At 42.7% G+C, this 21,598-nt stretch overlaps 2 protein-coding genes across 4 annotated transcripts in view; both read left to right on the forward strand.

Moving 5' to 3' along the window:
* Window positions 1–11,152, forward strand: part of AKAP17A (A-kinase anchoring protein 17A) — a 20,241-nt gene extending 9,089 nt beyond the window's left edge. The window contains exons 6-7 of one of the 3 annotated variants that reach the window (XR_012654419.1): window positions 1,027–1,238; window positions 2,139–11,152. Coding sequence is in view for 2 of the 3 variants with exons in the window: in XM_075057565.1 (XP_074913666.1) it covers window positions 1,027–1,049 (23 nt within the window). In the remaining variant the exon portion in view is untranslated. Of the gene's footprint in view, window positions 1–1,026 lie in introns of all 3 variants that reach the window. The other 2 variants (XM_075057565.1, XM_075057567.1) reach the window with 2 other exon arrangements.
* Window positions 1–19,789, forward strand: part of ASMT (acetylserotonin O-methyltransferase) — a 21,226-nt gene extending 1,437 nt beyond the window's left edge. Inside the window, exons 2-9 of the mRNA XM_075057568.1 lie at window positions 11,173–11,361; window positions 13,172–13,346; window positions 14,558–14,687; window positions 15,533–15,601; window positions 16,131–16,249; window positions 17,023–17,163; window positions 18,438–18,560; window positions 19,205–19,789. Coding sequence (XP_074913669.1) covers window positions 11,200–11,361; window positions 13,172–13,346; window positions 14,558–14,687; window positions 15,533–15,601; window positions 16,131–16,249; window positions 17,023–17,163; window positions 18,438–18,560; window positions 19,205–19,416 — 1,131 coding nt within the window. The 5' untranslated portion in view covers window positions 11,173–11,199 and the 3' untranslated portion in view covers window positions 19,417–19,789. The remainder of the gene's footprint in view (window positions 1–11,172; window positions 11,362–13,171; window positions 13,347–14,557; window positions 14,688–15,532; window positions 15,602–16,130; window positions 16,250–17,022; window positions 17,164–18,437; window positions 18,561–19,204) is intronic.
* Window positions 19,790–21,598: the final 1,809 nt, after the last annotated feature.

Raw genomic sequence — 21,598 nt, forward strand, 5'->3', positions numbered from 1 at the left:
AAGGAAAAGGTAGACATTCTTTTTGTATTCCTGGCAATTCATGTTTTCAAAGATCTCCAATTAATTATGTTACTTCTCAAGTTTTTGTGACTTCTCTTGTGAGTTTCACCACTGTCCTGGGGGCTGAGAGCTAGGCTCATTTATCTAATCACCTCAACACCACCACTCTCTTGAATTCAGAGCAGTTGCTTTCTGTGGAGAGTTCATTTTTCTACTATCTTTGTTAAAATGTTAAAAGCCTATCTACCTGAAGATGAGTTCATCTTTAGTAATGGTTTAGCTAAAATCCAGTCTAATGTTGGTTGCAAGTATTTGATAAGGCTGGTGGGATGCCTGTTTCTAAATGCATGCAATTCTGCTTAGCCTGCTCTTAAAATAGTGACACACTGTCCATGGTAACATCACTTTTTAAAAAAAAGTGTATTCTGTCTGCAATTCTGTGAGAAGTTTAACTAATGGCTGTCAGCACCAATGTCTTTGAGCTCAGGATTAGATTCTTACTAGTATCTCTGCAGTATATTTCTACTGTGGATTTCCACTGGGATTGATATGTTGAGTGGGGGTCTTGATGATGTACTATGTAAGTAATTGGGGAGATGCTAGTTTATAATGCTACTTTCAGGAAGTCATCAAGCTATGAATGCAGTGTAATTGTCAAGAGTGGAAGCAGTTAAAGCAGTGATAGTCACCAAAAAGTGTTGGAGTCATACTGGAAGAATCCAACAGATACTGTTAGTTGGTATGAAAAAAGACTGCTTGATAGGGTTGTTTTCTTCAGAGAAGGTACCAAGAGCAGGTTTCATATCCCACCCTGAAGTTATTAAATTCCATAAGCTCCCCTGATGTTTAGGGCAATTTTGGAGGCCAGAGAAGATAATTGTCAGAAGGATGTTAAGCTGTAAGGCTTTGATAATCAGTGAGCTTAACGCACCTATCCAGCACTGGCTTCATACAATGTCCTAAAAGTGCAGTAACGTAAAGTAACTCAGTTGTTTATAGTGCTTGTATTATTTCCTCTTTTCACAGCAGCTTCAGGAGGAAAAGCCTGAAAGTGCTTTTGATGCTACTTGCAAATGCTTACTTTCCAAAATGCAGAGGGAATGTGGAAGAAGTCCTCTTTCAGTCAGCCAGCTGAACCCAATCAAAACTTCTTAAAACTCCAAGTACCTAAAGTTGCCCAGTAACTGCTCGGTGCAGAGTTCAATCTAGTCTAACACTTAGCAGTATTGTTACTTCAGGTATGTGTTTTGCACCAAAGCTCTCCAAAATGTTTTCAGTGCTGAATCCTCTGAAATGGGTATTTCATCATGTGTCTTTGTACTAGGTCCGGTTGTGATGGAGTTAATTTTGTTCATAGCTACCGATACGGTGCTGTGTTTTGGATTTGTGACAAACAGCATTGATAACACACCAGTGCTTTACCTATTGCAGAGCAGTGCTTGTACATTGTCAAGGCCTTCTCCATTTCCCATTTTGTGCACACCCTCCTGAATGGGTAAGCTGAGGTTGGGAGGGGACACAGCTGGAACAGCCGACCCCAGCTGATCAAAGGGATATCCTGTGCCATATAACATCATGCTCAACAATAAAAATGGGGGCTTTTGTCTTTCCAAGGTAGCCATTGCTCCAAGACTGGCTGGGCATCAGTTTGCTTGTGGTCTTCATTGATGATGGGCTTTGAACTGCAAGGAAACCTGAAAAGAGTTGAAACTGTAATCTTTTAATAAGGTCACAAATATAAATTATGCCATGCCCAATACCATTTATTCAGGTTTTTATTATGCCTGAGGTATGTGCTTCTACTACTGCAAAAACCTCGCTGGTGCAATAACTTAAAGAACATAACTTCTGATAGTAAACAATTGCTCTTTCTTCTGTATTGATTATAAAGTCAGTACATTTCTACCAAGTGTCTTTTAGCGGCCTTAGTGTTTCAAATGACAGAATCTAGGATACCAGCAGGCTTTATAATGGCTTCTAGAAGCCGAAGTACTGAAGTTACTGATATTTTTCCCTACTCTGGAAGAATGTTGTGATGCTGATTGCTTAAATCTTACCTGATTGCTTGGATTTGCAAGACTGGAGCAGGAGCTGTCTAAAAGCAGATAAAATTATCTGGTTTTTTTCTTCCATTTCAGTGTATGTCTGTTGAGTGACCTTGAATTCATATGAAAAGATAAGTATTTAATGTCTATCCTTTGCTGTTTTAGCTGCTTTAAAGCAACGTCTTTTTGAAATGGGCTTCAAACTTTGATCAACAAACTCTGGTCTAATTAATGAAGGAGTTCCAATAATCCACACTCCTGTTCTTGTTTAATTATTAAATTCACAGTGCTTAAATCACACTGTAGTCACAAGCTCTGATATAAATGTTAAGGAAACTGAAGAGTATAGGATTTAGCAACTAATACTTATCAAAGACATACCAAACTAATAAATACTTCTGAAACATTGGATTTATGTTGGTATGGCTGAGTATTGGATAGAGTCTGACTTGGCTACTATGCTGTCTCTACTTTCAGACCCTTAGCTGCTACAAATCCAATCCAGTGAGAATGTCTGCAAAGTTATCTGCCTATTTACTTCTGAAACTGATCAGTGAGGATTATGTACCAGTGGTAACCTGACTCTCTTTGCCTGTGCTTGTCATGAGTTGCATGTTACTTATGTCCTGTTGTGTCAAAGTTACATATCTTACCCCATTTGTCTGTCAATATTCAGGGTTTGGTTTTGTTTTGGTGGCTTCGTTCCCCTGGGTTGTAAGCAGGAATATAGATTTATTCACAGTTCTTATCAGAACATCAAGGATCTGGGTGAGCAAGACTGTAAGTCTTTGTTTCTTCTCCATTAGACTACCGTTTGAAAAGTTGGAGCCTGGATGTCAGCTTTCATCTTGACTGAATGCATGGCAGCCCCAGGGATATAGGGTAGAGATGGGGAAAGAAATCCTTGAAGATGATGGAAGACGTCAGTACAAGTAATTCCTCCAGAAGTGTTGAGCTTATCCCATGCATTTGACTTCATTTTTCTGCCCTGCTTTCAAACTCTGGAGCTCTTCCTATGCCATTGCAAAGCCAAGAACTCAGATAGTTCCCAACCTATTGCTCTGTGTCAGGCAGCCATACTTGTCAATTTTAAGCTTACTTTAAGATCAGCCTTTGCTGCTGGGGAAAGCTCAGGTTCACTTTTTACTGGTATGTTTTTTTTCTCCTTCAGTAGGTGAAAAATTTCCTCGGTGAGCAAGACTGGCGTGGTGTAACTATGGGGTGTAAATCCCATCAAGCCATGGATCAGGCAGCTCCACAGTACAGCACTGTGTTCATACCTGCTGGAAAGCCTTGGCAGCAGTGAGAGACTTCTGAGCCCTATTCCGCTTACTGAGTCCCAAGAGATGCTCAGGGTTTCTTCTGATATTGTACCTCTGTTCCTGAGTCTTAAGTCACACGATGAGACAGGAAGAGAGTTTTCTCAGTTGTGAGGATGCACCTCTCTTCTTGCACTCAGTTCCAGGAGAGATTTCACATCTGTCACCGCAGAACACAATGTCTCCCTTTTGTCCTCATAGAGGTGCCAGGAGGATAGGATCGAGCCAGTGGGAGCCCACCTTCCTCTTGAGGATGTGTAGGGTTCAGAAGTATATTAATCATCTAATGGTACAAGGCAATGTGTGACCTCTTCCTGTTTGAGGATGAGGGCCCTGCTTATCACAGACTGCTTGCAGCAAGGTCTGAGCTGAAGGGGGTGGGAAGATTGTGGGCCAAAGCCCCTGAGCCTCCCTGTGCTGTACAGGAGCTGGTGCGTGCTGTCCCTGCATGTGCTGTTGCCTCACCAAGGCATGGGCAGCCAGGAGTAGTCTTCCTGCAGCCCTTGGTAAGCAAAGAAGAACATGAGCCTCAAAAGGATAAGAAATCCAAGTTCTGTTGCTATGGTCAGTGTTACCACATAGTCCCATTCTGATCATTAGAGAAGAATGTCTCCTCTTTCTATCTGAGGGCTGATAAGCCTCTGCACTTACCAGCCTTTTGGCCTGTGATTTCCTTTTTATCTCCTGGCCTCAGCCTGCACGAGGTGGCTCAGGAAGCAGCTTATTCAACAGAAACAACAGCATCTCCACAAGGGCAAGGCCAAGCCCTTCTATAGGATTGTTGTGCTTTCCATCTACTTACTGCCTGCTGTGGTAAAGTAATTTTGATAATGTATGAATCATATCGCCAGAAGTAATTGATATTAATAAGAAGTGGTTACCAAAGCTGTGACTATATCCCTGGGTTTTTTTCTAATTGACTCTGCCTTTGTAGAGTAATCTAGTCAATGACCTAGAATAAGGGCATATGCATGATTAGGTATGCATATAAAAAAACATTTGATATGTTATCTGGAAGCATCATCTTGAAAGCTGTTAGAGAAAATGGGAATTTTTGCAGTGGCTCCCAAAATTGTGAGTGCAGGACTGTACCAGGGACTGCAAGGCTATAAACACAAACTAATGAGAGTTGATCACTGATCCATGCTACCTGGACATTGCACCAGTGTCAGCTTTAGGGCAGTTCTTAAACATGTATAGGATTGTGTTACAGACTATTGCAGCTGCTCATGTTTCATAGCACAGGTGGAGATGTTGTTAGATTCTGTGTAAGACAGCAATTAAACCAACTAGTTTGGCAGATGCCTTAATTCATAAATGAGTGAGCAAACTTGACCACTGATATCTTGTATTGCTATACAAGTTAAGGGGTTTGTATTATAATGAAGAGGAAACATACGTATTGCGTGTGTTTTGATCTGGTATCCTACCTTTGAAGTTTGGTTATGACCTGGATACAGTACCTATTGCATTAAGCTTATGTTGCATTCTGTTGATCTGGCCCTTCCCCAGCCCAATAGATGAGTTATTTGCAGAATGTATCTTTACATTCTAATACATTCTATGTACTCTTTACATGTGAGTTGCCTCACAATAAATTTGCAAGGTTGTCTCTAGTGTTTGTATAAAGCAGCAGTTGATCCTTCAGAACTGGCTGTGCAGAATGGATTCCTCTAGTGTCTTACGCTCCTACATGTGTAAGTATTATTGTTGTTAAAAGTGTACATCTTTCGTTTTTTAATACTTAATCTGTTACCAGGCTCTTGAGGCTTGTTTGAAATGGTATGCACCACCATCCTTTCTTCTTTAATCACAGCACAGAAAATGAATTTGGTCTGGTTCGCCCTCACATGCTGCATCCCCTGAATACATCTCCTGCTGCCTCACAAAAAAAAATATTACAGATTAGCTCAAACAAATGTTTTGCTATAGTCGTAGAATATAAAACTTTTGAAGGGCTAAGGCTGATTGGAATTGTTTTCTAATTGATACCTCATCTAGTCACATGTGCACTGTGGCACCTGCGAGGGGAGCTCTACCTGCTCTGGATGGCATGCCCAGCAGTGCTGTCCTTGAAACTGGACTATTTGTGGGACAACATGAAGGGATAATGGTGTGGTAGCACCACAGTCATTCCCGGATAGCAGGCTCAGCCTGCCTGCAAAGTATTGGAACAAGAATTGATCACTGTCAGACAAGGTCTTCCCTGCAGTTTTTGCATATGATCCTGGACATGTGTCTGTAAGTGCTCTGGGGAATTGCCTAGCTGGTGTCTGTTACTTTCTACCTTAACTGGAAAAGGGAAGGGCTGGCAAAGTCTTTCTTCTCCTTGCTGCACCTGACATGGCTTGCTGTCGTGGTTCACCTCCAGCTGGCAACTGAAGCCTCATGCAGCCACTTGCTCACTCCCCCTCAATGGGATGGGGAGAGAATTGGAAGGGTAAAAGTGAGAAAACTTGTGGGTTGAGATAAAGACAGTTTAATAGGGAAAGCAAAAGCCATGCACACAAACAAAGCAAACCAAGGAATTCACTCACCACTTCCCACGGGCAGGCAGGTATTCAGCCATCTCCAGGACAGCAGGGCTCCAGCACGCAGAATGGTGACTTGGGAAGACAAACGCCATCACTCCGAACGTCCCCCCCTTCCTCTGTCTTCCCCCTTCAGCTTTATCTGCTGATCATGACGTCCTATGGTCTGGGATATCCCTTGGGTCAGTCGGGGTCAGCTGTCCCGGCTGTGCCCCCTCCCAACTCCTTGTGCCCCCCCAGCCTCCTCGCTGGTGGGGTGGGGGGAGAAGCAGAAAAGCCCTTGGCTCTGGGTGAGCACTGCTTAGCAGGAACGAAAACATCCCTGGGTTATCAACACAGTTTCCAGTACAAATCCAAATCATGGCCCCGTACTAGCTACTATGAAGAAAACAAACTCTATCCCAGCCAAAACCAGCACACTTGCAAACAGCATAAGGCTGTAAAAAACATTCAAGATGAGCCACCAGGTAAGAGGACTTCAGGGGTACTTGCCCATGCCAAGCCAGGGGAACACTTCTTTCTGAAGCTTCCTGTTTGAAGAAGTGGAGGAGAGGATTATCAGATTAGCAAGTGTAAAATGGCCTGTGCAAGGCAGTTTTGTGTCTGCTGATTGCCTTTGTGATGCTTGACAGAGCACGAGTCACTTCTGACATGAAAGCCTGTCCCAGCTGCTCTCTGTCTTGGTTTTCTTTTTGCATCTCTCTCTCTAACGTTTCAGCCTCTACCGTTTTTAGCTAGTGAACCTGTCTGTCCTCAGGGAGATATGCTTCTTATCTGCTGGGACCTTCCTCTGACAGAGATCTTAATGATTATTTGGTTGAATTATTTGTTGAGAGATTATTTGCAGTCAAGGAAGGTAAACCAAGAACAACTCTGGATTGCTTGTGGTGGACTGTAAAAGACATTCTCAGAGTTTTTTCTATAAGGAAAACTGAGGAGAAGGGAGGGTTTGCTTAGAGAATGAGCTGGGTATACAGTATTTCCTGCCCACTCCAAATGTCTGCCAGCAGTATATGTGATGTAAACAGGAAAAAATTAGTTGGTGTCAAAAACTGACAGAAGCAATAGTCATGTTACTAGGGAAATGCATCTATTGTAACACATGAGAAGAATTGGAAGTTATAAAGAAGAAAATGAGCATTTTGTTAAAAATGGATGTTCTGTTTCAAAGAAAAGGTATGATATGGATTATCTTGGCTTTTTAGGATTCTTAAAAAATAGGGCACAAAATGTTTTATCTTGGTGCACTTCCAGGCCATTTGATATAAGCTGGACATACTTGAGGCTTAATAATGATAGTGAGGCAGAATTGTTTCTGTACTGGCATTACTGAAACTCATTATTGTAGTCACATCCCTGAGATTTATAGTTGTTGCTTATAAGGATGGTTGTGTGTGTGAAAGGTGTCATCTGCCATTTCTTACTGTCAGACACATTCATTCTACTAAATGTGCTTTGTTCACAGATAATTTCTTAGTTTCAAATGTTATGCAAAAATGACGTAATTATTTTTTGTGTAGTATTTTTCTGTAGCAAGTCATTTAGGCAAAGAAAAATTAATCACCAAAATAGAACCATGGAGGTAAAGTAACAGCTTTAGCCTGTGCGTGGTATGAGTGCTATGACAAAAACCTTGATGGGGTTTTCAGAGAAAGCAACCCATTGCAATTTCATCTTCATGAATGCGTTTGTAACTTAAAAGGAGCTTAGACGTTAAGCCTCACTAAGAATTTACTTGGAAACAGCAACACAGTGTGTGTGGCTTTGCATCGATCTGGTGCGGGTTATCTGCAACCCTCCTCCCCTACATCTTGCTACTGGTGGTAATCCCATTAGACAATCACATCTGGTGTCCTCAATAGACAGATTTAGTAGTAATTGAAAAAGTACTTTGAGTGGGTTTAATTAACTGTGTGGTTATTTTATTACCAGAGCCTCTTGTACCCTATATCTTTGTCTTAAGCGAAGTGAATTTATGGCCTGTTAGGACATGCTAGTCTACAGTTGTGCACATAACTGTCTGTTATTTAGTCAAAACTACAAGAATCAAGGGTTGAGCATTTTCGTACTTGTGAATCTTTAACGCAACTGTACTAAATGTTACTGTAATAGCTGATTACCAATCTGTGGCTGAGTTGTTTGAGGAAAGTGGTCTGTAAGCTGTTGAGCAGCAGCTAGCTTTTCCTAGGGTTGTTTTGTTTAGCTCGATGGAAGAGAAACGTATACTTCAGTGTGGCAAGGATTTGCTTTCAGTGTGGCAAGGATTTGCTTCCAGTGTGGCTGATGGCCTGGATCTGAATAGCTGTTAGGATGCCAGGAATGGGAAATCTGTTTGGGCAAAATTGCACCAATTTTTTTCTCTCTACCAAGCAGGTAGGCAGAATTGGGCTTTAGCAGAGAAATCTTTTGTGTTCCTAAACCTTTCCGATCTTTTGGCTAACAAATTTATCTTTGGCTAGTGATGTTTATCTATGTACAGTTTATTTCTCCATTTTCTTTGGAGAGGGAAAGCTATTGAGGGAAAAAAGTTGACCTGGTTATCCACATGGATAGATTGAGAAGGTTTTGAGCTTTCTTTTCCCATAGAAGTGTTTTTGGAATGGATCTGAGGAACTGAAAAAGCTGTAGCATGTTTACTAAGAATTAGTCTAGATTTGGGCAAGTGAATGAACTCTGCAGAATCACACTTAGCACATGTGCAGATGGAAGTTCCTAAATAGAAACTGAGCTTGTGCGCTCTCCATGAGGTGGGGATAGCAGGGGAAGATGTCCATTATGAATGTAGTGGTGTTCTTGAAACCTGTTGTCCAGGCCTTTCCTTCAGAGAAATGGTGTCTTGCTAAATGCAAGCTGCACAGATTCACAGTCACTCTGGCAGAGAGGTGTGTTACGATCTCCAGCTTCCACAGTACAAAATAAACAGAATATTAGTGTCTAACCTGTACTGAACATTGAAGTCTGGTGCACTAGCAAGACAATAGCACTATATTTACAGGCTATGTTGGCCAGGATGAGGAGATCTAAGTATTACAAAAGTTACAGCAAACACCAAACTGTTGAATGTTCAGACTTAGTAATCTGGTAACACAGGAGACCCTGTGGTGTTAGAACCTGGGAAACAGGTACTGTTTCTGAGTTGGTGTACAGAGGGGGAAAAAGGCTGATAACTGTGACATCTGCTTAGTAACTTTAACAACTAACTCTTAAAGTAGATTGCTATTTCACTTCTGGCTAGAAGAAATACAGCATCTTTTGGCTGAAGCGTTAGGATCTGAATGCAAGATACAGATTCACAGAAGGATTATACAGTGGGACCTTACAGTTGAGAAAGTTTCACTGCATCCACAAAATGGTCAGAAGGAACATGTGGAAAACTTATACTGGCCTGTTTCTTCTAAAATGAGACAGGTTCTAAAGAGGAGCACAGAACTAACCTTCAGCAGCAGCAGCATATAAATATAACCCTACTTCCTAGGAAAGGAAGAGAACATTAAAATGTTGTATTGGGACAAAGTTGTGAAGTGCTGTCTTTAAACATCTGCCAACCTAAGGTACACAAAAAGTTGAGCTGCATGTTGATCACTGTATTGCTCACATTTTGCCCATTAACTTAATTGCTGAAGCATGGAGAAAGCTACCACTGGAAAAAATGCCATTTTGTAACATTTTGCCATTACTGTATTACCTAAGTCAGGTCTCATTTAATGTTGTTACCTGAAGGGTCACTAAATGTGTGATATGAAAACTGTCAGTCTTTCCTTGATGGAAAGGGTCTTTTCTCACCTAAGAGTTGCAGCGTCTGCCCAAAAAGGCAAGATGGCAGGCGTTTACAGGCTGGAGCAATAGACAGTGGGGCAGAGAGGTTTCAGGAAAGTAATCCAGGTTTTTAATTTTCTGATGAAAGACCTATGAAGTATGTTCTGCGTAAAGTTGAAATCCATGCCACATCTGGCACTTTGCAGTCATTTAATTGTTTCTTCCCAAGGATATTCTGCATGCCCCTGCTTAGTTTTGCAGAGAAGGGGAGGAAGACTGTGGCAGCCAGCTGGAAAGTGTGGAACAATTTGTCATTTGTCAGCACCCTGCTCTGCTAAAACATGGCAAAGCACACGTAGGACACCCCTGCTGTGGTGCTGCTATCAAACAGGCATTGCTTTCTAAGCTGGTATGTGGGGGGACCTGCAAAATACAGAAAAGGAACAAGAGTAGATTTTTTTTCCTTGTAGACTTCATCTGAGTGATCATTGTCAGAGCAAACCAGTCACTGTGACAAAGCAGCACAACAAACAGAGGCTTCCAGCTTCTCTTCAGACTGGTTGCTTCTGCACTTAGGGATGGGGTGTACCCCACTGCCAGCCACAGGCTCACCTGGACCTGTGCCCATCACAGCAAGTCTCATCTCCACTCTGGCTGCTCCCCGGTGTTTCTTTTATCCTTTCCATGGGCAGGGCTTGCAAACCAGGCCAGGGAAGCACACCCAGGTTTTCCACAGCTGGGTGGAAATTATTCCAGACATAGGCTCTGGTGGAATGTTTTCTTCTCCGTCAGCTCCTTGTGTGGACTCTGCCCTCAGATTATTTCCTTGGCAGATCTTCCCTGCTATGTAGTAGTTATGGCAGTCATTTTCCTTGCATGGGTAAGGCCTGAAGCCCTGGGTACATGACCTGGAGCCCGAGGCTGAACAAGTCTCTGTTTCAGCATGGTGAAGGTAAGTGCTGTGCATACGCCTGAGTGAAGGGTGAGCGGAATTAGAGCCATGGGAGATGCCAGGCTTGGCTAGGAGTATGTCTTGAACGCTTTGAGCTGAGCTGATACTCCTTCACCCTCAAACCCCTTGGAATGTCCACATCTCACTTGAAAAATTGTGTTGCCAAATTGTTGTCTTTCCTCTGAGGTCATGTCATTGGGCTGACTGACGTATCTAAGGATTTCTATTCTTGGGAAGTCTTCCAGCACCAAAAAGCCAGCCCAATGGAAAAGAGCTGGTTTTGAACAAGCCCCAAGTAAAACTCCGCTCTGGCTTATGAACTCTGGTGCATCGCACTGATTTCAGGTTCTTGATGCTGTTCTGTACCAATTTCTGTTTTGCTTGTTGCAAGCTTTCAAGTACTTCTGAAATACCAGCGTGTTAACCGACTGCTGAACTGACAATACAAGCTTTAATCCACACTGCTGCTTTAGCCTTGTACTTGATGATGGAGGAGCTGAAGAAACAGCTGAACCTGGTAGAAAACCACATTGAAGCCAAATAACTTCGCTAACATGTTTTGTAACCAGTGTGTTTCTCAGAAGCAATAAGATTAAATGGATCAGCCGGTGTGTTCTGTGCCTGGTGGAAAGAAGCTTATTTCAATTAAGAGGACCAGAGAATCTGTGCCTCGGTCCAGAAAGAAAATGAATTCCACAGAAGACCTTGACTATCCTCAAGTCATCTTGCAATACAACAGTGGATTTTTAGTCTCAAAGGTAAGAAATGTAACTCGGTTTTGGATAGATGTCTGAGAGTATGCAGACAGAAATATTTAAGGATCTCACTTTAGGTCCTGAATGTAAGTCTTTGAAATGAAAAACATCTCATACAAAAGCATCCTGTCTGCTCATGTAGGCAGGATTGAAATTTGAAAAGCAAAAAGGTTTGAATGTGACCTGACCCCTCAGGATAGACTTAGTATTTATTGAGACCCCTCTGACCTTTGGGGGCTTGGATGAGCAGACCTTGTCTCTGCATGAGGCTTTATAAAAAACACTGGAGTTTTAACTGAGGTCTTGCTGTCTGACTGTGTCAAATGTGGAAGGTTCCTTCGGTGGTGGGATTTCTTTCCACTTTTCATTTTTGGACTTTGAGACATGGAGAGCTGACTTCAGTTGCCTTTTTCTCCTCCCATCATATCATGCAAAGAACAGGATTTTTCAAGTATTTTCTCAAAGAATTTCCTTCCCTTTCCCATGGCTTGTCTGTATGTATTATATAGAAGGCTGAGCTTGAGAATTTCTGTGTATTGCCTCTTTTCAAATGAAAGAAAGAGTCTGGTATAATGACTGTTTCTCCAGATAGCATTTGATTAAGGCACAAAGGTAGAACTAGCAGTTCCACTTTCCTTATTGTTTATTGATGTTATTTGCCTTTCTAGGTGTGTAACCACATGGGCATAAAATTATAATATCCAGTGCAGTGGAGATTTTTTCCTTTTACTGTTTAGTTGCCTTTCCTATTGTCCCTTGCTGCACCTCTGGCCAACATGGCAATGGAAGGAATGCTCTTTGGGTTGTACAAATACTGCTGCATCCTAAGGCTCCTGAAAGGCAGAGCTGACACTAAAGAGAGGAAAAATGGATAATGAAAAATCCTTTTGCTTGGTGAGAAAGAGGAGTGCCCAATGCTTTCCAAATTAACACTGGTACTATGTTTTTGAGAAATGATCTCAACTTAGGTTAAACCATGTTCTTACTGAGGGTAAAATGAGCTTCCCTTGGACTTTATCAAATCATTGTAGATACAGGCAGTCAATTGAGTTGATGCCTTTGTTACTGTTTTAGGAGTGTTTGTGTGGCCAGAGAAATAGGCTAATACTTGTAAACTTGACTGTGTACAGCTAAAGAAGGATGCTTTTCTTATGTGTGGTTATGTATGTCTGTGTGAAGGTTGAGGGTTGTTCCTGGAGATGTTACACACCTTCTTTATGAAAAGACAGGGCAATTCTGCTGGCCTGAATGAGGCAGTCCTTTTGGCTGAGAGGAACCTCCCTGCCTCAGGGATACCACCGTAGTCAAGCATGTCAGTCCCTGAAAATAGGGTAGGATATTCCCCTCTGCTGCAAGCCACAGGAGAGTCTTCAGGCTTCACTGGAGCATATGTTAGATCCTTAGTTAAAGAACAAAAACAACAGAAAAACCCACCACCACAGAATCTTGCTTTTGTGCTCACCAGGCAAAAAGCAAGAGAGACTGTGAGAATATGGTCTGAAACTAAGGAAGAGGCAGGAACATTTGCACCCCAAAACTGGTCTTTAAATGTGAACCTTTGTGAGCCAAAAACATTGGCTGGCTTTGACAGAAAAGGAAAAGAAATGAAAAAAGGTGCACTACAAGCACTGTATGGTATTATCGGTGTTCAGAGAAACTTCAGTTTAATCATTGGACTTGTTTATATGAAATATGATTTTACATGAAAAAAATATTATCATATGTATATTTTCTTCAACATAGCGGCTTTAGAAATGCAGAAGGCTTTGGTGCTTTCACCTGATCCCTCACTCCCATCTTTCCTTACCTTCAGGTTATGTTCACTGCCTGTGAGTTGGGGGTGTTTGATCTTCTGCTGGAGTCAGGAGAGCCTCTGTCTTCAGATGCCATTGCTGCACGCTTGGGTACCAGCACCACAGGGATGGAAAGACTGCTGGATGCCTGTGTGGGACTGAAGCTCTTGGCAGTAGAGCTGACACAAGGAGGAGGTAATAAAAGCGGAAGAAAGGGAAGAAACTAAAAGACTTAAAGCTCTGATGGTTTTGAAAGTGAGGCAAGGTGTGTGGGAAGAGGTGTTTTCGAGTGTTAGGCCAGTTACTGTAGCTGGAAGGAGGAGAGAATCACTTGGGAATGCTGTTCCCTCTTCAGCTGAAAGAGAAGCAGCAAATGTCAGCATGATTCAATCTGTAAAGTAGAACCCAGGTGAAGGGCTCTATATTCCTAAAATTATTTGTGCAAGAGCCTCAGGTGACCTTGGAGAAGATACTCAGGGTCTCTGCAGAGCTGGTCTCAAGAAACCTCTGAGGTGTGGGCATGATTTTAAACCTTAAAACAAAATGTCAGGGTGGATGAGCAACAGCATGATTTAAAAACACGTTTTGTTTGTCTTTGGGGTTTTACCACTGTGTGAAGTGTTTTGTTAGGTTGCTGATCTGAACTGAGAGGTGACGTAAGTTTGCCCTTGCACCAGACATGTTGAGTCCACATGGTCAGAAGGGATCTGTGGCCATCAGACAGCTGGTCAGGACTAGCCAGAGTCTTGCAAGTTGTGTCCCCTGCTCTGGCTTGTGTTGTCTTGCCCTATTTTAGGGCTTACAGTAGTTGCCCAATGAGTTTAGGGAGAGCAGGATATATCTTTTATATTCCTTTTGTATGCCAGTCCCTTGGGTGAGTGATGCCAATGCAGATGCATTGGAGGAAGCGGGGGAGATTTCTGTAAGTCTTTTAGGCATTCATCTGTCTGCAGTAGGTCCTGCCCTAGTGAACTGAGAGACGGTAGGTGTGGTTGGCATGCTGATTTGAGGACTTGTCTCCCACTTGCTGACCTTGTTGATCAGAAAAAAGACTTGTCTGCAAGGGCTTCTCATTTAAATAGAGCATACTAAAAGCTTCCTCTGATAGCAGAAGCCTATAGGTAAATGATGACACTCATAAGGCATTCCTCTTGCTGTTCTTGAAAGAAATGTTTGGTGCTGGAGTAAGTCTAGGTAGATAGTGTTTACTCACATTGAACCCAGCAACACACGTTTCAGCAGCCCTCACCCACTGCTTATTGCAGTGGAAGAATTGATTGTAGAAGCAATGTGGTTGTGTCTTTCATCATATGGACATCTTCTGGTGATAAATGCCATGCTGAACAATAGGCTTGGCAAGGTGGTGTATCATATATGTTGGTAAATATATTTATTTCACCCTTTAGCCCTCTACAGAAACACAGAAATTTCCAACATCTACCTTACAAAATCAAGTCCCAAGTCTCAGTATCATATTATGATGTATTATTCCAATACAGTCTACTTGTGCTGGCACTACCTGGCTGATGCTGTGAGGTAAGGAGGAGTGTTGTGTGCTCTCTGTTGCAGACTGCTTTGCGGCATCTGTGTAGCTGCTCTGAGTGGTGTGTTTCTGGGGAAGGGCACAGTGAAGATGCTGGCTGGTTCTCAGAAAGAAAAACCAACAGATCATTTTGGCTGATAACACGGCCAATATGTGTTCTTGTTTTTTCTTGTTTTCTATTTGTGTGTGTTCTTGTTTTCCTTTTCCTTCTGATAGTAGAGATGATCTAGGAATCAGATTTCTGTGTGTTTGCCCTTCAGGAAAGCACTTGATCATTACAGTGGCTCTTACTTGAGGAGGCATCAATAAAGTAAATGATGAGTAACGATGCAAAGGATAGTTCTGTTGCAAAGGTGTATAGGAGTAGTTTAATATAGGGCGGGAGTCTCACTTGTTCCAGTTGTGCAACTGATGATCAACCATGGTGTGTTTGATGGTGATGATTGCACCAGTCTTGTACCTTTACCTGAGATGTGTTCCCATAAATCATAGAATCATAGAATGGTTTGGGTTGGAAAGGACCTTAAAGATCATCTAGTTCCAACCCCCCCGCCATGGGCAGGGACACCTTCCACCAGACCAGGTTGCTCAAAGCCCCATCCAACCTGGCCTTGAAAAGAACCAGTCTTCTCGTGAAAGGCTGAGAAATATATCAGCATATTTTGGGGTGGCAAATGAGGGTGCCTTTACAGCCATTACAAACAGGCTAGCATATATTCTGTACAAAGCTGAGCACCTCTTCCACAGTGATGAACTAGCTGAAACTACAGCTCTGAGGTGTGTTTGGGGTAAAAGAAAAACAAATCCACACTCATGCTTTTTTTGGCTACTGTTTTAGGGAAGGAAGAAACCAATATGAAAGAGCTTTTGGCATTTTATCTAAAGACCCTTTTGGAGCAATGTACAGGTAATCATTAGTATATTTATAGAAAATTTATTCTTCTATTGTAGATAAAATTAATATTTTTAATTATGGCTCAGGACAATTAAATATGATGATGTGAGAATCCCACTCATCAGAACCATCATGCAGCATTTTCCTTTCTCAACAGTATCCATTACTGAGACACTGTCTGATATTTTGAATAGAAGTATATAATTTCCTATTCTGAAAAACATATCACAAGTCTCTAGCACAGAAGCAATAGTAGTTGAAGGAAAAAAAAAAATCCCTTGGAAGCCTGAGAATTAGCAGCATAACACACTGTTGGACTTCACTAATCTTAATTCCCTATTTAAATACATGAATGCATAGCTGTACCCTTCTGCTACAGTAAGATTTAAGGGAGATTTATATGCAAAGAGACTGTATTCTGTGTCAATAAAAACAGAGATTAGTGTTTAAGATAAAACTTGTAGTAACAGTTATATGATAGGAATCACCAAGGATATTTTAAGTTACCTTTTCTATGCACTGTGTCTGTTTGCATTACTAGATCAGAAGAAGAAATGCTGAAATTCATGGCTGGCCAGAACTCAGTATGGAGTATATGTGGCAGAGATGTTCTTGCTGCATTTGACCTTTCCCCCTTCAGGCAGATCTGTGACCTGGGAGGTGAGCCTCAGTAGATCTTCTTTAACAAGCCTCTGAACTGTTGTCTTTTACAAGCTCTGAAGAGAAAAATAACTGCTGTGTTATATGATGGGCAAAACAATGGAAAGGAGGACGTATCTCAGCAATAAAGGGAGGGTTTTACTGTCTTGGTTGGGTTAAAAAGAGAAATGTGAGAGTGGTGAGAGCATTAGGAAGCTCAATGCTTTTCTCTTCAGAGTCTCATTTGTGTGAGTCGTGGCTTATCCCCTTGTGTATGTGACAGGTCTGGCATTTTTTCTTGCCTTGTTTGATACATTCTCCTGGTGCCAGACTCTTTCCCTGCTCCCCTTTGGTCAGTGTCGTTGAGATATTGTCTGCAGCCTCTTACCCTGCAGCACCTTGCTGTCCCAGTGCTGCCAGGATTCATGGGAGCCATCAGGCTCCCTCGTGGGCTCCATCACTGCTTCTCCAACAGCTGGTTTAGCAGCTCTGGTTTTCATTTCCCATCTTTCCAGCATCCACAGCTGGCTCTGGCTGGGGGGTGCCTAAGAGCTGTAAGGGCTGGGGCTGACCCCATAGGCCTGGATGCTGGGGGCCCTGGAGCTTTCTGCAGAGCAAACAGAGATGGTGGCCTCTCCTGTCCCTCCCCTTCCCTTTCAGCAACACGTGGGGAGCAAATGTACCTTGCCAGATCCTTCGAGGCTGAATGCATCGTTGCCTGCATCACTTCAAGGGGGTGTTGCTGAACAGGTTGGTTTTCTGTCAGCGCTGACCTTCTTTTGCTTTCCCCAAAGGAGGTGGAGGAGCTTTGGCCCGCGAGTGTGTTTCTTTGTACCCAAATTCCATGGTCACAATTTATGACCTGCCAAAGGTCGTGCAACTGGCCAAAGAGCGATTTGTTCCCCCTGAGGAGCATCGGATCGCTTTCCATGAAGGTAGGTGCGGACGGCGGTGTAGTGTTGTCACAGCCGTTGCTCCTGAGCCCCTTGTCTCTGCTCAAAGGTACATACTGGAGGTTCAGGTCTCCAGCTGCCCCTTCTGTGGGCAGAGTGTCCCAGACTGCAGCCACCCCAGCCTGGGTCTGCAGTTCATTGCTACCACAGGGCTGTCCCAGTTGTGTATCTGCAACTACCTTCTATCAGAGACAAGATTTGGGTATTCAGCAGCCCAGAAGCTTTTTATTCCTGAACAGAACGATTTGATTTCTTCAGAACAAGGGTACTTTAACAAAAAAAGGGTCCTGCAATTTTGAAAAACTGCCATGCCATGTTATAAATCTTCCCAACACTCCCTTTTCTCCTGTGCAAACCTCCTGGCAGATGTGTGGGTTGCCAAGCCTGCTCTGAGCAAGGGGTATTCCTCCTCGGGTCATGATTGATTGCCTTTCAGATCCTAAGATACTTCAGGCTTTGAATGCGGGTGAGCTAGCCCATATTCCTCTTGCCCAGTCCATAGATCTTGCTTGGTCTTTGAACTATCTATGATGAATATGCATGTAGGGAGATCTAGTTTTTAATGTTTACAAAAGCCTTCAAAGTGTTGAAATGACTTAATATTGCTTGAAGCTCAGAGAGAGGAAAGAAGCCTTGAGGAAGGAAGGGAGTACATAAAAAACAAAGATGGTGAAACACAGGAAATGTTACGTATGCCAGTGGTGCAAAGAAATGGGAGCAGAAATGACAAAGTAAGATGCAGAGAAAAAAACGAATGCAGTACACCAAGTGCTGAACAAAAGGCATGGTGATGAAGCTACTGCTAGGAGGTGAGAGATGTGTATTTTTTCCTTATGGATTTATGATGTAGCTCTGTGATTACTGAAGGTCTTTGAAAATTTGCTTAGATAAGGGAGAATTCTTTCCTTTTTTCCATGACAGAAACCATGACAAACCGTCTCCTCTTAACACTTTATGAATCTGAATTCTTGTCATTGGAGAAAACTTAAACTCAAATGCTTTCCTGTGCATCAAAGGCTGTTTCAGATGAACTGCTGCTTTTAAACATTTCAGACCTTCTTGAGACTGACCGAGAACAAAATCCCCTACACAGTGCCACAGAGGACTTTTACCTGGTAACTCTGTTGCTGTCTGATGTGGGTGATGGACACGGCAAGCCCGGAGTCTTTAGAACAGGACAGAACTGAAAATTCTTGCTTAACCCATCCCTCTGTGTTTTGGGGGTTTTGTGTAATACACGTATTCTTGCTTTACAGGAGACTTCTTTAATGATTCAATTCCAGAAGCTGAACTGTATATTTTATCCAAGATACTGCATGACTGGGATGATGACAAATGCAGGCAGCTGCTGGCAAAAGTCTACAAGGCTTGCAGACCTGGTAGGTGTGAGCTCTTGAAGAGCAGGGAGACCCTTGCCTGACAGTAACATGAAGCACACCAGTCTCTGCTCAATTTGGGTGGCAGTTTCAGTGCAGGGGTTTTTTGGTTTAGTCTTTTGCTTTCCTAAACCAGCCATGTGCAGCTGAGCCAAATAGGGCCTGGTCTTAAGTTCTCCTTAGCCGGCTTCCAGTTTTAGTCTCCTTCTCTACAGGGAGTCATCTTTCAAGGCATTTAGGTGTAAGGATTGGGGATTTTCGGTATTGTTTAGAAAGACCGGTGTATACATCATAGTAAAAACCCCATTGAGCATCACATTGAACCCTTGGAGCTTTGAAAACACTGCCTACAGAGTTGGGTTCTTAGCAAAATCAGTAAGCTCCCGTGGATTTCAGCTGGGGGAAATGGGAAGTTTCCATCCCAGCCATAGCATCCCCTTCAGCCCTGGTACATCAGTACCTAGGTAGCCAAGCAGAGGCATGCTCCAATGCTTTTGCTCTTTCATTGTCTTCTGTGGTGCAGAAATATGACTTAACATAGAGGCTGCTGCTTCCTGAAACTAAAGGTTAGGATCTAGTAACTCAGCTGAGAAATACCTTGTCTTCTCAGAGCTCAGCATGTGTTTTATTTCTCTTTATTCAACCAGGTGGTGGAGTGCTGCTGGTTGAGTCGCTTCTGAATGAAGATAAAAGTGGGCCTTTAGAAACCCAACTGTATTCAATGAATATGTTAGTCCAGACAGAAGGAAAAGAGCGAACAGCAGCAGAGTACAGCAAGCTCCTCGAGGCAGCTGGCTTCAGAGAGGTTCGAGTCAAGAGGACTGGAAAACTCTATGATGCTGTTTTAGGAAGTAAGTAATAGTACCTCTTTTATGTACCTAACAAGATAGAATAAGTGGAGAAATATGATATTCTCTTCAAAGAGGGGAATCATCAACTTAGCTTTTAGTTAATGCAGCCAACATTTTTGTAAGCTGATATATTGTCAGGAGAATCACTAATGGTAGATCTTGAGCATGCATGGATTGTGAGTCTGGCAGCCTGACTAGGGCTTGCCTTTGGATCTGGAACAGAAAGAAAGAAATCAACATGTTCCACAAGAAATGACCCACAAAAGAAATGTGTAGTGTGTCTGCTTCAGATTTTTTCATTCTTTCCAATTTTAACGCTGTATCTGACAAGAGCAAAGCTGAATTTGTACTTGAATTCCTGCAAAATAAAACTGATCACTGCACTGAGCTCTGTTACCTGAATTTTTGTTCCTGCGGAATTGATATAGTAGAACAGACCAAATTATGTCTCCTTGTGGTTAGTCTTCTCAGAGTTCCAGGAGAAATCCTGTCTGAACCTTGGAAAGTTTGGCATGAAAAATCATATTCATTTTTTATTTCCTGTAGATTTTGATTTAAGTTAAGAATTTTGTAGCTTGATGGCTGGCTGAAGCGCAGGGGATGCTCTTTACAGGGCAGGCCCAGAGGTGACAGCTGAGAGGGAGAATGATGCAGCCAAGTCATTCAGTTACACACTGAGGAAGTCCTTATTGCACGCCTCCTGCTATTTCTTTAAATCATTTGATCAAGCACAACCTGCCATAGCCCACCCAGTTCATGGAAGCAGAATTACAGCTTACTGGAGTGAGAAACATTTGGAGAAGGCACCGGAAGGTCACTCTGTAGTTGTGGCTTGAACACTAATTGCATTTGCACATTAAGCTGGATACTAGAGGAGCCTGAGATGGTCTTCTCAGTAGCCATCTACAGAAGCCTCCTGCTCCTTTGATTGTAGGAGGAGCATAGGGAGAAAGTAGCCTCAGGAGGGAAAAGTTGGCCTTTTGTCACATTTTGTGATATCAAAATCAAATCGCAAGGCCATAATGGCCCTTATCATTCTTAAAAGCAACAGGGCACAGTTCATGAGCCACTTATGCCCAAGTAGGATCTGGCCCTGTAGATATCGACAGGATATTGCAGGAGTTGGGGCAAGTGGTTTTGGAGAGTGCCCTCGTAAGCTGCAGTCACCGTGCAGTGTTCCCTACCTGCAAGTTACATGGCATGAAGGTGACTTTGCCAGGAGCTGCAGCCTGTGAGTAATGTGTTCCAAATGCTTGCTCACTTTCCAGACAAAGCGAGGTGTTACATCCTGCAGCAGCCAGGCACGAACGCAAATAATGAAATGAGGCTGACCAGGTCTTTGTTGATTCCCCCCACACCACAAAAAATCCAGATGTTCAGAGAAATTATTTCACTGCTTTGACTGTACCAAGCAGCCAATGAAGTATGCTGGGGGAAAAAATACAAAACTCCTATCTGGACTTTCTCTGATATGCTTTTTACCCCCCAAAAGTTGCATGCCCGTGGACTGCTGGTTGTTCATGTGGCTGCATTGTTTCCTGAGCCAGTAGACAGGCCAGTCATGGTCAGCATGCTGCAGCTGCATATATCATATAACCTTGATGAGTCAGAGAATTCCTGTCTTGGCTGGTGTCAGTGGTAGTTCTGCCCTTGACTTTAAAAAAAAAAAAAAGTGAGCTGGCTGTTTTGGTTTGTCAAAACAAATTCCTTAAATATGGTTCTTCTGCACTGAGTTGATTCAGGACATGACCTGCATGTCATTAACTTACCAGCGAGTGGCTTGGGCATGACTTGAATAGGCAAGATGCACACCAGGTTCTAACATGCCTTTTAGCTGTACCAGTGTTCAAAGATGCTGGGTCTTTAAACAACAGATTTGACCCATCATTACCTGCAATACAGACGGAAATGAATGAAGTGCAGAATGGTGACTGCAGAATTTGAAGATCATTGTTATTTAAACGACTTTTAAGGGTCACATGTGATGGCATCTGAGAGCAGTTAAACACCAACACATGATCACAGTGTGCTTTCACTGCCTGTGTGAAGCAGGACCTCCAGCTGGCTATAGCTTTGGCTGTTCATTCCTTATCTGCTAGTTGGCATTTGAGCATCCAGCTTCTGGGGGGGGGGGTGCTAAAGCTACTCTCTTATGCTAGATAACCAAGGAAATACTGGAGTATGCATAAA

Source organism: Buteo buteo, chromosome 25, assembly GCF_964188355.1.
Source record: "Buteo buteo chromosome 25, bButBut1.hap1.1, whole genome shotgun sequence".
Classification (NCBI taxonomy): domain Eukaryota; kingdom Metazoa; phylum Chordata; class Aves; order Accipitriformes; family Accipitridae; genus Buteo; species Buteo buteo.